The sequence below is a fragment of the Schistocerca serialis genome, chromosome 4 (genome assembly GCF_023864345.2).
Source record: "Schistocerca serialis cubense isolate TAMUIC-IGC-003099 chromosome 4, iqSchSeri2.2, whole genome shotgun sequence".
Taxonomy (NCBI): Eukaryota; Metazoa; Arthropoda; class Insecta; order Orthoptera; family Acrididae; genus Schistocerca; species Schistocerca serialis.
This window is the reverse complement of record NC_064641.1, coordinates 305,360,890-305,379,119: the sequence shown is the minus strand read 5'-3', so window position 1 is coordinate 305,379,119 and position 18,230 is coordinate 305,360,890. Positions and strand designations below refer to the sequence as shown.

Below are 18,230 nucleotides of genomic sequence, written 5' to 3'. Positions count from 1 at the left end.
TCCTCAGCAGGGAAGCTGCTTCCAAGTTCAAAGTGAACATGGAATTCTAAATCTTCGCTTACTATCGGAGCGATAGGGCAGAGCGTGCTTACTCACCCAGATCTTGCCAGCAACAACCCCGATACGGTCTCCCTCGTCCGGGTCCACACATCGTGGCAGCAGGGACTCAGAGATACCGCACATGGTTATTTACCAACCTAACGAGCGCTAATGACGCGCGCGGAGCTTATGCCTCTCTGGTCCAGTGCAGTCGCGCTCTACTAGATTCGAGGTTGGCTACACTTCCACTATGCCTATAGCACACTATGCCTATAGCACACCCACAGCCGACATCTCACGCACACCTCATCATACGTTCGCATTCACACCTTGCAGACAATTACCATATCTAATATTAAAATGATCGTCTATATTTAAATAACCCTATCTTACTAATTTTCATCAGACTCTTCCCTGAGTGTCGGAAGGGCACTCAGGTGCCTTTAGTTGTGGGGTCGAGCCATGTAGCGGCTTACATGGAGCCGTTACAATGGTCTCAACAAGCTGTTGGAAGTGCCCTGCAGAAATTCTGAGCCATGTCGCCTCTATAACCGTGCATAATTGTGAAACTGTTGCCGGTGTTGAATTTTGTGCGCAGACTGACCTCTCGATTATGTCCCATAAATGTTCGATGGGTGGCCAAATCATTCGCTCGGACTGTCTAGAACGTTCTTCAAACTAATCACGAACAATTGTGGCATTGCGACACTGTCATCCTTAACAATCGCATCATTGTTTGGGAACGCGAAGTTCATCAATGGCTGCAGATGGTCTCCAAGTAGCCGAAGATAACCATTGTCAATCAATGATCGGGTCAGTTCGATCAGTGGACCCAGTCCATTCCCTGTAAACACAGTCCGCACTATTATGGAGGCACTACCAGCTTGCACAGTGCCTTGTTGGCAACTTGGGTCCTTGACTTCGCGGGGTATGCGCCACAATAGATCCCTACCATCAGCTGTTACCGACTGAAACGGCGAATCCTCTGACCACGCCACAGTTTTCCGTTTGTCTAGAGTCCAACCGATAAGGTCATGAACCCAGCAGAGGCTGTACAGGCGATGTCGTGCCGTTATCAAAGGCACTCGCATCTGTCGTTTGCTGCCACAATCCATTAACTTCAAATTTCCCCTCACTATCCTAATGAGCACGCCCGTCGTATGTCCCACATTGATTTCAACGGTTTTTCACGCCGTGTTGCTTGTTTGTTAGCAGTGACAACTCTATGTGAACGCCGCTGCTGTCGGTCGTTAAGTGAAGGCCGTCGGCCACTGCGTTGTCCGTGGTGAGAAATAATGCCTGAAATTTGATATTCCTGGCACACTCTTTACACTGTGGATTTCGAAATATTGAATTCTCTAACGATTTCCGAAACGGAGTGTCCCATGTGTTTAACTCCAACTGTCATTCCGCGTTCAGTCTGTTAATTCTTGTCGTGCGACCATAATCACGTCGGGAAGTTGTTCACACGAATATAAATACCAACGCACTGCCCTTTTATACCTTGTGTACGCGATACTACCGCCATCTGTATATGTGTATGTGCAAATCGCTATCCCATGATTTTTGGCACCTCAGTGTACGTCGTTAATGCAGTGGGCTCCATTATCATCTGCATTCTCACGCCGTTGACCATTAATGGTTCTTTTGCCTCCTGGGGCAGTTTCCCACCCGAAAACCAAGAGAGTGGCCTGATCCTTTATTCACTCCCCCGCACTCTTTGACAAAGCGTTTGGCTGGACGAGTAATTATATCAGAATGCTTTGGCCAGAATCGCAGATTATTTTTATTATAAGATGTGCGTGGTATCGAACCCCTGGTAGAGAATGATTTTATGAGTAATCAGAGGTGCTACCTGTTTTTTTTTTTTTTTTTTTTTTTCACCTCACCGTCAGATACGGAGAATTTCTGATCGAAGTGGTATGAACGCTTCTAAAAGAAGTACTGTTTGAAATATGTAGATTCATGTGGTACCACCACATTGGATGCACAAGTCACCATCCAGTAGTCACCAAGAAAGCGCTAGCCCAGATTTTCCACTGGTCGACGGAAATGTCGATTGAACTCGTACCATTCATACCTACGATACCAGCAACAAAAATTTGTATAGGTGCATTTTAAAAAGGGAGTTGGTAGTTAATACAGCTGTAAGAGAACTTATGCCGTTTAATAAGGACATACTTACAATTCATGTGGGTGGAAAACAGATTTACGACGGTTCGAGAAATATTTAAGCTGAACAACATAGCTGAACCACCTCGCATACCTTCGGATGCAAGTCAGCAGTCACACAGAGTGGTATCAATGAAGTTTCCGCAATTTATTCGTCATATCGTTGCAGTTAATCGTACTTGAACATAAGGCTGAGTACCCGTTCTTACGAGGATAAATACAGAAAATACTGTGCCGTAATCTCTGACCATCCTTGACTGAATCTTCTGAATGCACAACCTGTGATAATGAATTGTTGCCACAGTTTAGGAATAACAGAAGGAAGAACATTTAACTAGTCAACCACTCTTGTTTGCCTCATCTGGTTATTTCCTGCGTATCTCATATATTTGCGGATGACGTGAATGGAGTAGAGTGTCGTTTCTTTGCGTTTGTTATTTCTGTGCTAGACTACTGCAATCACAATTACTTAATAATTTTTGTGTCAGTCGCTTTACTTTTCGCTGTGTCACTGCTAGTTTCGTACCTATTGTATAATCTATTGAGAAAATAATGCTCAATCACTACAGTCTTCCCTTGAAGATTGCGGCCATTAGGTTCTTCCATGTGTAGAGTAGTGTGTCTTCCTCTAAGCGCAGTTACCTTATTTAACCCTTTGTGTCTTATCGTTATTGGTGCTGCAACGCGCTATTAATAATGTGAATGGACGATAATCTTTTTGATTAGTCTTCACTTCGATGACCGGTACAAAAAATAGCGTGAGCCCCTCCCAGATGATCGCCGCTTCTTGCAGTTCAGAGTTAGAGCTCTGGATCACTGCATTGTTTTAATATGTAAGGGACGTTTTTAGTGTATAAATGTTCGCAGCTTAAAATGATTAAAAATTTGTAATCTGCTTATAAAGTTTAAAAGATTTTTATGATACTAGTTGATTTCAGAATGGCAATAAAATAAACTCATCCAGAGTCGCAGTATAATTTTTCTGCATATTCAAAAAGAAATAATTGTCAGTTTATGGGAAACCTGTTTCACAGATTGTTAACATTCACTGAATTCCAATTGCTGAAACATTAAAAATAGTGTATTATTTGTATATTACAGTTAACATTGTGCATTGTTCCCTCCCTCTCCCTCCTGTGAAAAGAATTATTCGAAGTTGAAGAAACCTACCCTTCCCATGCCATTATGAAAGTAAAGACGTGTCTTGCACTCAAAATGTTATACATTTGTCAACATTCACCTAGCATTTGGAACGGGACTGTTCTGTTCACAACTACTAATTTTGAAGCTGTGAGTTGACAATGGCGCTTGACTCAGACTCACATAACACTCCATTTACGGTCCTAAAAAGTCCAGAATAAACCATTTGCATACCGAAGGCAGAACCAGATAAAACTGCAATGTAAAGACAGAATAGGGAGAACGATATGTGTGCGTCTACCATTGATAAAAAGAGGAAGACCAGGAAAATTATTTCGAAACGACAGCACATTGCTGCGGAGGCAATTTGGAAGAGCGAAACCGAAGTTTTTCTGAGGCTCAACATTTCAATTTCTAGCACTTCAGCGATTTTTCTATCTCAAGCTATCGAGCTGCTTCTCCAGTGTCGGCTCGGTCATCTCAGAATCCTCTTGCAGTGATCCCGACTAATCCGTAGTTTAGCCCGCATCTCGTGGTCGTGCGGTAGCGTTCTCGCTTCCCACGCCCGGGTTCCCGTGTTCGATTCCCGGCGGGGTCAGGGATTTTCTCTGCCTCGTGATGGCTGGGTGTTGTGTGCTGTCCTTAGGTTAGTTAGGTTTAAGTAGTTCTAAGTTCTAGGGGACTTATGACCACAGCAGTTGAGTCCCATAGTGCTCAGAGCCATTTGAACCATTTTTAATCCGTAGTTTATGGCTGGAAAGGTTCCACCCAGCGCTTGCGCTCCACTTCACGTCGGTGATGTAATCAACTTGTCCTTAGCATAGTACTTCCTCAGATCTACATGTGATCTTTTAAATACCTTCTCCACCTTTTTTAAGCTCACTCGGCGAACTCTTTCTTCTGGTTACAAACTTAAAGGCATTCTTGACTATCATCAACTCACTTGTTCCAATCTCAAAGGCAACTACACTACTGGCCATTAAAATTGCTACACCAAAAAGACGACGGGATACAGACGCGAAATTTGTGATGCTGTGATACGCAAATGATTAGCTCTTCAGAGCATTCACACAAGATTGGCGCCGGTGGTGACACCTACAACGTGCTGACATGAGGAAAGTTTCCAACCGATTTCTCATACACAAACAGCAGACGACCGGCGTTGCCTGGCGAAACGTTGTTGTGATGCCTCGTGTGAGGAGAAATGCGTACCATCACGTTTCCGACTTTGATAAATGTCGGATTGTAGCCTATCGCGATTGCGGTTTATCGTATTGCGACATTGCTGCTCGCGTTAGTCGAGATCCAATGACTGTTAGCAGAATATGGAATCGCTGGGTTCAGGAGGGTAATACGGAACGCCGTGCTGGATCCCAACGGCCTCGCATCACTAGCACTCGAGATGACAGGCATCTTATCCGCATGACTGTAACGGATCGTACAGCCACGTCTCGATCCCTGAGTCAACAGATGGGGACGTTTGCAAGACAACAACCATCTGCACGAACAGTTCGACGACGTTTGCAGCAGCATGGACTATCAACTCGGAGACCATGGCTGCAGCTACCCTTGACGCTGCATCACAGACAGGAGCGCCTGCGATGGTGTAGTCAACGACGAACCTGGGTGCACGAATGGCAAAATGTCATTTTTTCGGATGAATCCAGGTTCTGTTTACAGCATCATGATGGTCGCATCCGTGTTTGGCGACATCGCGGTGAACGCACATTGAAATCGTGTATTCGTCATCGCCATAGTGGGGTATCACCCGACGTGGTGGTATGGGGTGCCATTGGTTACACGTCTCGGTCAGCTCTTGTTCGCATTGACGGCACTTTGAACAGTGGACGTTACATTTCAGATGTGTTACGACCCGTGGCTCTATCCTTCATTCGATCCCTGCGAAACCCTACATTTCAGCAGGATAATGCACGACCGCATGTTGCAGGTCCTCTACGGGCCTTTCTGGATACAGAAAATGTTCGACTGCCGCCCTGGCCAGCACATTCTCCAGATCTCTCACCAACTGAAAACGTCTGGTCAATGGTGGCCGAGCTACTGGCTCGTCACAATACCCCAGTCACTATTCTTGATGAACTGTGGCATCGTGTTTAATCTGCATGGGCAGCTGTACCTGTACACACAATCCAAGCTCTATTTGACTCAATGCCCAGGCGTATCAAGGCCGTTATTACGGTCAGAGGTGGTTGTTCTGGCTACTAATTTCTCAGGATCTATGCACCCAAATTGCGTGCCAATGTAATCACATGTCAGTTCTAGTATAATCTATTTGTCCAATGAATACCCGTTTATCATCTGCAATTTCTTCTTGGTGTAGTAATTTTAATGGCCAGTAGTGTAGCTATCACGATAGTTACAGCACGTATTTAAATCAAACCTGATCTGCATTCTCATAGTGCCGCTACTATTACTAATCTTTTCGACTGACGCGAAATTGGAACAGAAGTCATTTTCAGGTGTAGAAACACGCCTGTCAACTGTCATTAGTCTCACACAAGTCCAGATGGCATCTACAGACAGCGTGTAGAAAGCACGAGTTGTCTCGAAGTCTATCCGTAACCCATGGGACGCAAAACACGAGTAAACTCTCTAAACGTTCGCTGTGTGCCAATAATGGCAGGTGTGTTGACATAATTTTTAGGTCAAGGTCTATGTTTTATTTGCGTTTAGAGTATTTGCTTGTTACTGTTTACATTGTGTTTGATTATTTTCATGTTGGTTTATGCATATAAACATAATCTGCATATTTCACCTTGCATTATGAATGTTTTAAACTACATAAACAAGCAGTTATTGTCTTGGGATACGGTCAGTATCCATACTTTTGTTATTAACGAGTTACGGGTACTGGTTTTGGTATTGGTAGCGATACCAAGATCGTACCGACTCAGGCGTCGGAGCGTGGCTACATGTGTGTTGTTTGCGGTGTGCGCAGGGCAACTGCACGTGGTCGAACGTGTCGGGGAGGCAGGTGCAGCTGTCGGACGCGCCGCTGCTGCAGCTGAGCGAGCCCGAGCGCCTGGTGCTGGCGCAGGTGGCGCTGGCCAAGCTGCGCGCGCTCAACCTGGGCGTCACCGTGCGAGTGCCCTCCGGTGAGTCGCTCACTGCTCGCGCCGTGCAGCTCGCGGGGTTCTCTGGTCGCTAACAGCGCTCCCAGCCTAGGCGGCTAATTTAACAACAACTTGGGCCAGTTTGCAGAGGAGGTAAAGATCACTGGGCCGCTGGGATATTCAAAACTGATTACCTGTTCATTCTTCGACCGTGCAACGGATCGGCAGCGTTCCTACCAGGAGGGGTTGCCTGATCAGTATGAGCACCCTTCCGTCGCATTACCTGATCTAAACCCCCCCCCCCCCCCCCACTACCCTCTCCTTCATGATGACCACCCCTTCCGTGACAACCTTAGTAAGGCCAATCACTTTGCCTCCTATCTCTCTGACAGCTTTACCCTCCCTGATGATGCCCAGTTCGATCGATTACTCCCTCTTCCCAGATGTCCACGATCGAACTGACACCTCTGTACCTCCACTCGCTCCTGGCTTCCAGTACTTGGACAACATTATACACAACGAACTCAATACTGCTCAGGAAATAATCAATAAACTCCGAATGAAACCACCACCGCTCCCACTCACGATCGTGTTACCTATCGCCACCTCCGTCAAGCTCCCGCCTCCTTCCTCTCCACCCTGGCCAGTCTATATAATGTGGTCTTGTCCACCGGCTACTACTCTGACCTGTGAAAAACCTCCCAGATCCTGATGTTCTTCAAACCCGACAAACTGCCTTCCACTGTCTCCTCCTACCGTCTCATCAGCCTTACCTCGGTCTTCAGCAAGGTCCTGCAATCCATCCTTACCTGGCGCATCCACCAACATCTCTGCCAGCACCGCCTCCTTCCCGTTACCCAGTGTGGCTTTCGCCCGTCTTCTCTGCTGATGAATTTCTCCTTCATCTCACTCATCTCCTTTCCGAACAGCTCAACTCCTGTCGCTCTGCTATCTTTCTCTCCCTCGACCTTTAATGTGCTTACGACCGTGTGTGGCATTGCAGTCTCCTCTTGAAGCTTCAGACCTTCGCCCTTCCTATCAACTACGTTTGTCTGATTGGGTCCTTTCGTTCCCAACGTCCTTCCTATGTCACCATCCATAACACAGATTCCTACACCTTCTACCCCTCGGCTGGTGTGCCCCAGGTTCCGTCCATTCCCCTCTTCTCCACCTTCTCCAGTACACCGATGACATCACCTTCCTTGCCATCGCCCCCACCCTACAATCCCATCTTGACCGGTTCACCACTTGGTGTAACCAGTGGTTGCTCAAGGTCAATCCTTCCAAGACCCAGGCGATCATTGTAGGCAAAACCACCCCTTCCTTCCGTCTCCTCGACTTCTATTCCACCATTTAGGGCCCCCACCCTCAAGTACCTTGGCATCACCCTTGACCATCGCCTCTCCTGGACCTCCCATCTCCGGACAATCCAAGCCAAGGCACGCTCCCGCATCTGTCTCCTCAAGCTCCTTTCTGGCTGCACATGAGGTCTGGACCGCTCCACCATCCTCCACACCTATAAAGCCCTCATCTGCTCTATCCTCTGCCACTGGCATCTACACCCTCCCCTCTCCCTCCTCCCCCACCTTTACCCTTCTGGCAGGTCCCCAGACTCGTACACCATCAGTGAACATTCGCGCGCCGGAGTTCGTCGCCAGTGTTTGTGTGTGCCATCGTGTTAGTGATTCAGTGTTTCATCGTTTGTGCTCCATCGTTCACGTGTGTCATTTCTGTCGTCTCTGTTTCGTGTCCGAGTGCTGAACGTTTTTTTATTTGGACACTGCACCTGTGAACGGCTTCCTGTAATTTAATTTTGTCTGTCTACTGTTGTTTACCCACCGTGTTTGTTTCGTTTTTCGATGTCTCCTCTTGTATTGAATGTATTATCTGTGGACGAAGAGCGGCTTAGTTTTGCCGCAGCCGGCCTACGTTGTATGAGGTTTCAAAATGACAATAAAGAAAAAAAAATCACTCTGCGGAAGTACTGTAGGGGGGGGGGAGAGTAGTGGTAGAAGGGATACAGGGCGAAGAAGGAGGGACGAGGGAAGCTCAAAACTAAAAAAAATATATTCCATTAAAGAGGATCAAAATGGACGTATTCTAGAATTAGTAAATTAATGGTACAATAGAGTCAGCTGATGGCAGCCTTCACTGATATTAAGCAATACTGAAGGCCACAGACTTCTGTGATCTAAACTAAGGAGCACAGAAACCACACAACGTGATACAAAGGTCCGAGGTGTGTAAAAGTTCAGTCTGAATGTGACTTCCGCATGATGTGTCAGTACCAAGTAACATAGCTCAATGAAACATGGGCCATTATATATAAATAACTGCTACAGTATAGTAGACAAAGTAACTGAAAGAAATCCGCAGTGAGGTGAACTAAAATGTCGCTTTATTAAAAATGATAGTTACACTGAAGTCACCGCAATTCATCAATTCATGATGGTCCTCTGGATATTACAAACGGCGGGACACTATTCGACCAGCACGGACGACAATGCTTGTTCCGCGACGTCCTCCCACAGCAGCCACAGGATTGGTAAGGAATTCCTGTGGCGGGGGGTGCCATTCCTCCACCAGCGCGTTTGACAGATGATGGTGCATGTGGACAGCCTGCAGTATCTCTCCCCATCGCACCCCACATGAGCTCGATGCGATTTAAGTCGAGAGAACAGGCCTTCCAGTCCATTCGCTCCTTCACCTGCAATGTTCTATGAAATCGCCCACTTTCATTCATAAAAATGAAGTTAGGGCCTAATGCAGGCCTGTAAATAATCACGTTGGAAGGAGCACAGTGTCATAATTAGTTCGACGCAGAGAATGCTTTTTATACATTCACTCATCAAATAGTACAAATTGTAAATAATAAAATATCTCTAGCTGTTTTCGTTGTGATTGTGGTTTGTGCAGATCGTGTTACTCTCTTAGAAAAACTCTAGTTATATAGAACTGATAGCTTCACTTACAGCTAGTTTGAATACATTTAAACAGAATTCAAAAAGTTATGCTGAATAAGGGGGGCAATCACAAAGGGAGCCCCACAGGGTTCCATCTTGCATGCACTCCTCTTCCTTATATACACTGTTGTCCAAAATTAAAGCAAAAAATCGCTGTTTCCCCTTTCTCCGTCTAATTCACGATATAATCATACAAGCTGTCAACAGATGTCCACACGATTGTGTTCAACACGGAAGATGGCATTTCGATCAACGGAAAACCACGCCAACGATGACGTCACGGCACCTATCAAAAGGGTTAGTGCTTGTCGAGTAGCCCCACATCCACAATCGCCGTGTGCAAAGTCACAGACAGTCCAGTATGACACAGAAAAGACGACTACCAGAGCCTCTGCGGTGGAGCGCCATGGCAAGAATGGAAGCGGGCAGTCGCAAACTCGTGTGGCCTGATGGCTTTGCGTGAATCGTTCTGTCGTTATTAGGATGTGGTGGCAGTTTATAGAGAGAGAAACTGTACCCCGAAGACCAGGGCAGGGCCGACCACGAATGACATGAAAAAGAGAGGACCGTTATTTGGCTATAAGGGCACGACGGTACAGCCTTAGTATTGCGCAGCAGCTGACATTGGACCTCGCAACATCCACTGGGCATATTGCACCGAGGCAAACGGCGTAGAGAGGGCTTTGACAGAGTGACGTTTATTGTTGGAGAATTGGTGTACGCGTGCCTCTGATGCGAGTTCACAGCAGGGAAGGTCTAGAGTGGAGTCGTCAACGTGCCATCTGGAAGGCCGATGAGTGGGCCAATGTTCTTTTCACAGGTGAGTCTCGATTTGGTCTGGAGAGTGATTCTCGGTGGATTTGCATCTGAATGCATGTGGACCACGATTTCAAGACGAGAACATTGTGGAAAGAGACGGATATCGAGGAGGATTGCTAATTGTGTGGGCAGGGATTACGTTGACCACTCGAACACCTCTTCATGAAACAGTACAGATTTAACTCCTGTCAGCTATAGTGACGAGGTCTTGGGACCCCATGTACTGTTGATGCGAGATGCTGTACACCCAGACTTCGTATCGATGGACGATAGTGCTCGACCTCATGGATAACAAGTGGTCGACGGAAGATACTGCACTCATGGCATGGCCTGCTCGCTCTCCCGATTTGAGTCTTCTAGAGCACGTCTGTGGTGCACTAGGGAGACTGGTTTCATCACGTCAACATCCACCAACCACTCTCCAAGACTTGCGAGGAGCTAGGCAGGACGAATAGGCGTTATTGCCTCAACATGAGTTCACAGTATGCTCCGTTATTGTCAGACCTTTATTCTGCCAGAGCTGGTCACATCCGATAGTGACCGCACTTATCAGTTGTCGCAGTGCGTGTGCAAAGCCGTTAAGATGGAAAAAACGAAGAACATTTTCGTCTACTGTGATGTAGGTTGTTTACGTTCTCTTTACAGTGTTTCTACTTTTCTATAGCCTGTTTATACTGTTTTGTGGCAAAATAAAGGAGCCGGCCGGAGTGGCCGTGCGGTTCTAGGCGCTACAGTCTGGAGCCGAGCGACCGCTACGGTCGCAGGTTCGAATCCTGCCTCGGGCATGGATGTGTGTGATGTCCTTAGGTTAGTTAGGTTTAATTAGTTCTAAGTTCTAGGCGACTGATGACCTCAGAATTTAAGTCGCATAGTGCTCAGAGCCAAACCAAAATAAAGGAAACCTTCCAAAATTTCCGTTTGTTGCTTTAATTTTGGATACCATTGTATGTGGATGACTCACTTAACATTCAACATGCAGAATCGGTATTTCTTGCAGACGAAACTAGTATCATAATAAATCCTACCAGTGGGAAAGCAATAGAAGAGATTGTAAATTATATTTGCCAAAGAATTTTTGAAGTGGTCCTCAGAAAATGGACTCTCTGGAATTTTGAAAAAAAACACACTTCGTTCAAACCTGTACAGCAAAGAGTCATACCAAAATTTGATGTAGCACTTTAGCAGGAGTCACTAAATAGGATAGAATGCTCTAAATTCTTGTGTGTACATGCTGATTAAAACTTGAAATGGAAGAAGCTTACTTCTGAGCGTCCCAAACAATTTAATATAGTTACTTTTACTCTTAGCATAAACGCTAATCTTGAAAAGAAACGATTCAATCTCCTGACATTTTTGCGTATTTCCACTCAATAATCTCTTATGGAATAATTTTCCGGGGTAGTTCATCACTTAGAAAAAGACGAATGATTGCACAAAAGCGAGCATTAAGAATACAATGTAGTGTTCACACACGGACGTCATGTAGGTACCTCTTCAAAGAGTTAGGGATTTTAAATGTGTCGTTACAATACATACCCTCGCTAATGAAAGTCGTCATAAATAACCCACCACAATTTGAGAAGAACAGTGATGCCGTATCCACAACAATAGAGGGAAAAATTATTATTAGCCATTACTAAAGCCGTCTGTTGCTCAGGCAGGAGTTCAGTATGCATCAACAAAAAATTTTTTATCACTTTCCCAATAACATGAAATGTCTGACAGGTAGCAAAGCAGGTTTTAAATCTAACTTGAAATCATTTATCGATGACAACTTCTTGTATTCCATTCACGATTATCTGCTTAAAATCTGGTAAATAAAACATGTTTTTAAATGTAGTTGCATGAGTATGACTAAAATAATAATGTTTCATTAAGGTTAACAGTAATCATGTACACATATCCTGTAAACGTAATCGTTCCACATCACTTTCATAAAAGAATCGTTCAGAAGACTTCCGGAATATATAACTAACTAACTGAGTGTACTATATACCGTGTTCAAAGATTTGGAGGCCAGTACGCCCATGCAACTTTATGCCCCCCCCCCCCCCAAAGCATAACACATGGACCACCGAACCGCTCGCGTTTGACAATGTTCCTGTTTCATTACCTGTTCTCACCTCACCATAAGAGGATAGTTGCGTCAGATTGAATTTGCTATCCTCCGAGAAGAACATACGGCCCCACTCCTAGATGGTCCAGCTCCAGATCATCGCAAATGTTGCCGCCGTGTGCGACTGTCAAGGAAATACAACCTAGGACTTCTGGTCATCGGGCAAAGGGACCATACCTATGCATTCTTCGTGCCGCAGTGGAACGTGATATTCTGTTCCTTGCAGTGCTGTTAAACGTGGTTGCAATTGACTCGCTGTTTGCCGTGGGTTTCTTCTTCCCTGCTGCGCAGTGTAGCGGTCGTCTGTTGCTGTAGTCGAGCACCTCCTGTCCTTTAGGCAGCAGTGCCCGTGGTTTGGAACTCTCCCCACAACGCTGTGGGGAATACCATACACGTGGGCTACACTCGCCGTACTTCGTCCTTCCTCTAGTTTTCTTCCCTTTGTGAAGTCTCCGACCCATGCTGTGACAACACCACCACAGTACACCGTAAGTGCTCGCTGACTGACACATACTCTCTTTTTCCGTTCCTTCAAGTGCATCGTGTTGTGGGGTCATCCCCATTTGGTCGCTATAGTCACGCTGACCTTACTCCGTGTGAAGTACAGCTTTGTGTGTACTGAAATGGGGCAGCTAGCGGGAAGTTGTGAGCGGTAAGGTGTTGGGAAGCAAAACTTGACATTTTCAACAGGATAGACATTTATTTGGAACCGTACGGATTCAAATATTCCAAACGCTTGCCTACGGCAGCAGTATTAATGAAATAAAACAACTGGAAGATTGTTAATGTTGGTCAGTGACAATAATTTAACAAAAAAATCTCTTTTACAACAGTGTTTAAGCAAATGGTCAACAATTTAAAAAGCATTGAGATATCAATAATATACTTACAGAGAGAAAAATTTTGCAATAGACATATTGATGAGAAGCAGCATGCAAGGAGGTTTAAGAATCGGCCCGGATTCACAATGAGCCGTCATAACCAAAGACTATAAGAACAAGTGGGCGCAATACAACTTACACGAACGATTAAGAAAATATGGCCACCAGCTCTTGCACGAACAACTGTGTTCAAAATACTTAACTTCAAACAAAGCCCCCACTACAGCCTCAGGAATATTTTTTTCAGTAATCATGAACTTCAAGCAAATGCCCACATTATACCAAAATAAAATTTTAAAAATAGCTGTTATTGGTCAAATAAAATTTACACCCAAAAAATGATTTTTTAAATTTAAACAAATGAACAGCAGATAAGAAGGGCACTAATGATTTCTGTTCCTAAAGACTCAACTAACTCGCACATCTCAATATAGCCGACACAGACCAGTTAAGTGGACTAAAAAAAATTAGATTGCCTGTGCACTATACACAACGCAGCTCGCTGTTAAGTCATCGCGGCCAGTCGAGCGCGCGCACTCTCGCGAGTCGCCAGGGAGAAGGCTGCTTAGCGACCGCCAAAGATGTAGCCGCACGGTTGTCGATGAGGAATCTATAGCGATCACGACTCAGGCACGATTAGGAGACCTTTTGCAACATTCTGCCCCATTATCATTCATTTCCACCGAGTTGTTAATATTTTACGGTATTTTTTCTATTTCATCCTTAAGTTTTGCAGAGCAGTGTCCTTGCTTAATACAGGCACCTGTACCGTACTTGATGGAAATGTTTGAGGTAATTCGATTAAACCGGAGAGAGAGTGCTGAACCTCGAAATGCCGATCAAGGGGATGGTCACAATGAAATCTAACCGCACGCCTAACGCTATCATTTGGCAGTTCAAATGTTCAAATGTGTGTGAAATCTTATGGGACTGCTAAGGTCATCAGTCCCTAAGCTTACACACTACTTAACCTAAATTATCCTAAGAACAAACACACACCCATGCCTGAGGGAGGACTCGAACCTCCGCCGGGACCAGCCGCACAGTCCATGAGTGCAGCGCCTAAGACGGCTCGACTAATCCCGTGTGGCCTCAATTGGCAGTCTTAACACGATGTGATCGAGCCGGCTGTCCGAACGAGGCGGTGTGCGTGCGCGTGAGTCAACTGCTACGTTCTGTCCAAGGTGATGAAGGGATAAAGTGTTACTAACTGCCAGACGGCAAGTGCCTGTAGCGTAATATGACTGCTACGGAACTGTTCATCCGTGCAGAATGCGGCTGAGTCGGCGGATGTCCAACCTTTTATGGCTTTGGAGGCGCCAGCCCTCTAGTGAGTTTCCGACCCCCAAAAAAAATGGGGCCACTGCCAACTAAGTGGAAGTGCAGGAGCCAAAGCCTACCTGCTGTGACACAGGGAACTGATGGCTTCTTTTGCCAGCAAAGGTTTCACATTCTGGCTCAGTACCAACCACGAGAAAAGCGATCCTCACTGTATTTCTCCACCTCCACAAGGAAGAAGAAGGAGCCGTTTAAAAGGTGAAGAACTTTTAATGGGAATCCTATTTTAAATATATTAACTACTTTTCTCAAAATGAAAGCAGGCGACATTTGTTTATAGATTTCGGGTTCTGGGTACTTTTGGAATAATTAATCTAATTTCTGAATGTTCATTTTTATGTAGGATGGTTGCGGGATCTCGGCTGTTCAATATAAAATGTGGAATCAAAACCACCTTCAGCCCTCTATATTTCCAAATGGTTCAAATGGCTCTGAGCACTATGGGACTTAACAGCTGTGGTCATCAGTCCCCTAGAACTTAGAACTACTTAAACCTAAATAACCTAAGGACATCACACACATCCATGCCCGAGGCGGGATACGAACCTGCGACCGTAGCAGTCGCGCGGTTCCGGACTGCGCGCCTAGAACCGCGAGACCACCGCGGCCGGCCTATATTTCCAATTTCATTTTATGTTTGCTACCAGTTTCGGCGATACTACGCCATCTTCAGCCACCGTCACCCACGTTTAGGATGCTTCCTACCCCATGTACAGTCGAAACAGGGGCTAACACATAATATATGCTATTTGTAGACTTCTTTTTAACAACGAGATCTCTTAGTTCATTACTGGCACTTGTCTGCAAGTGATGAACAAAGGGGGCCTGAAGATGGCGTAGTGTATCGCAGAAACTGGTAGCGAAAATAAAATAAAATTGGGAATATAGATGGCAGGAGATGTTTTTCGTTCGATATTTTAATTAAAATAATTCTGTTTTCTCTTGGAGTTCGTGTTAATAGGTTAAATCACAATCGAAAATTAAAGGAACTCTAAATAAGGTTGAAAGCAAAAATGATAAATACCCTGATAGCTTCTTTACTATCGAAGTACCCTGAATATGAAATCATATTGCTTAAGTACTAATCATTATTAGTCTCTCTCTCTCTCTCTGTTTGTGGCCTAGGGCGGGCTCACACTTTGTCCTTACTACTGCCCTTCTGGCACTGTCTTCTTATACTAACTCTCACGCGAGCCTTAAGTAAGTTTCTCAAGGAGTCGGTGAGCTGGACTAAATAAGAAATATTGGGTCCACTGTTACTGTGACCATGATTGCCTGGGAGGATAAAAAGAAAAACACATCATTTAAGATGGTAGAAAAAATAGGAAATGTATCGTATGCTCTACCTGGTATTAACACACGGAAAGGAAAGCTATGAACTCAGTAAAGTGACCAACCACCATCTAATTATTAAAACCGGGGCCGGTGTCTGACATCGGCAAAGACCGAGCACCTCATAGTTCAGAGACGAATGACCGAATCATTCGTAACATCTCTAGCATGAAATAAATGCAACGTACATTAAAGTGATCGGCATTTAATCTCAGGGTCGCTGAATGCTACGAGCAAAGACAAACTAACGACTGAACGCAATGCACGTTCGGCCTTTACGTCACTTCACAACGAACTGCCGACTCCTGTCCTGAAAAATATTTAAAAGTACCAATGCATGTAATTAACAGCACTAGGAGTAGGTAACTTTAAAATAATCGCAGTAGTTCTAAACAGATTCAGTTTAATTACTCCAAACTAGCAAACAGCTAATTTAATTGTAACTTACATAATATGTCTGTTCGCTACGACAACCTACAGAAGAAGACAAAACAAGAGTGAGTCTGAAGTTGCGCTCTCACAAAAACGAGAGAAAAATCCCAAAGTTTTTACTGTTGTTGCGTGAGACCATTTCAGTATCGCTTTCGGTCGATAAATTTCCACTACGATATCACAGAATACGATTACTGTTACATTACACTGAATAACCATGAATTGCGTGAGATCTTTTCTCCCTCTTTACACAGATAATATTAAAGGAAAAAGAAAGACATATATATGCACACAAAACTGGCTTTGTCTAAAGATTAATGATAATATGTTCACCCTACAAAAAGGAAGACTTTAGGGCACACATACATGCGTTCCAACATGTGGCGTTATTTACTGTCTTCTGACACCCACACTTTCGGCGCATACGCAACGATCTGACCCGACAGTTGATAGGCATACTGGAAGAAACTTAATCACCCTCAGAAGACATCAAGTTAATATCGTATGACACTGTCTCTAGCCTTGACCTTCGACTCTGACGTATACAGTTGCAGGCAGTCATTGATGATTCGATCATCTAGAGCTATCATAAACGAAGGTGGTGGCGGCGGTGGTGTTGTGGTGGTGGTGGTGGTGGTGGTCGTGGTACTGGTGGTGATGACATGCATATTATAAATTGAAAGAAAGAGTGGAGGGCTATGTTTCAGTGTTTCCTCTAACTAAAGGAGCATTTACTATGAACGAGGTTATATAAACAGAAACTAACACCTGATCATGAAGTTGCAAAACTGTTTAGCTGAATGCCTGATATGCCCTTTACCCGGATGCTTTCCGGGTGATGTCGATGAAGTGTGTGCTACTGGAGTCAGCGGAAAGAATTAAATGATCCGTTGCCACGCTGCCTGTTTAGCGGATCATTCACGTCCGTTAGAGTGTTTGCACCTCTCCCACCTTCTCATATGCACACCATTCCGTCGTCCCGCACTGTCCGCGAGGGGGCCACACATTCTTCCCCTCCTTTCACGCCCACATCACGCAGCACAATGTCCAAATCACTTCTCGGCAGACCACAGGATCACATCGTCACCCCTCTATCACCTCTTGACTTTTATATAAGGCGATCTATCCTATGCCCCCTTCACCCTCCCCCCCCCCCCCCACCATCGTAACCTGACTTCCAAATAAGACGATCTACATCTTCATCCACATCTATATACATACTCTACAAGCTACCGGACGGTGCGTGGCGAAGGGTACCCTGTACCACCACTAGTCATTTCCTTTCCTCTTCCACTCGCAATAAGAGCGAAGGAAAAACGACAATCTACATGCCTCCGTATGAGCCCTAGTTTCTGAAATGCTTTCTTTCTGGTCCTTACGCGAACTGTATGCTGGCGATAGTACAATCGTCCTGCATCTAGCTTCAAATGCCGATTCTCTAAATTTTCTCAGTAGTGTTCCTCGAAAAGAACGTCGGCTTCCCTGCAGGGATCCTTACTTGATATCCCGAAACATCTCCGTATTGCTGGTTTGCTGTTCGAACCTACCAGTAACAGTTCTGGCAGCCCGCCTCTGAATTTATTCGATGTCTTCCTTTAATCCCAGCTGGTGCGGTTCCGAAACACTCCAGCAATAGTCAAGAATAGGTCTCCCTATCGTAACATATGCGATGTCCTTAACAGATGAATCATACATTCCCAAAATTCGCCCAATAAGCCGAAGGCAACCATTCGTCTTCCCTACCACAATCCTCACATACTCGTTCCATTTCATATTGTTTTGCAACGTTACGCCCAGATATTTAAAGGACCTGACTGTGTCAAGCAGCACACTATAAACACTGTACTCGACCACTGCAGGATTGTTTTTCCTACTCACCTGCATTAACTAACATTTTTCTACATTTAGAGACAGCTGCCATTCATAA

The 18,230-nt window shown here is 45.1% G+C and overlaps 1 protein-coding gene across 1 annotated transcript in view; it reads left to right on the top strand.

Annotated features, from left to right (window-relative positions):
• The window catches only part of LOC126474407 (rho GTPase-activating protein 6), a 1,172,202-nt gene that overhangs the window by 843,183 nt on the left and 310,789 nt on the right, over window positions 1-18,230 (top strand). Inside the window, exon 5 of the mRNA XM_050101876.1 lies at window positions 6,308-6,464. Coding sequence (XP_049957833.1) covers window positions 6,308-6,464 — 157 coding nt within the window. The remainder of the gene's footprint in view (window positions 1-6,307; window positions 6,465-18,230) is intronic.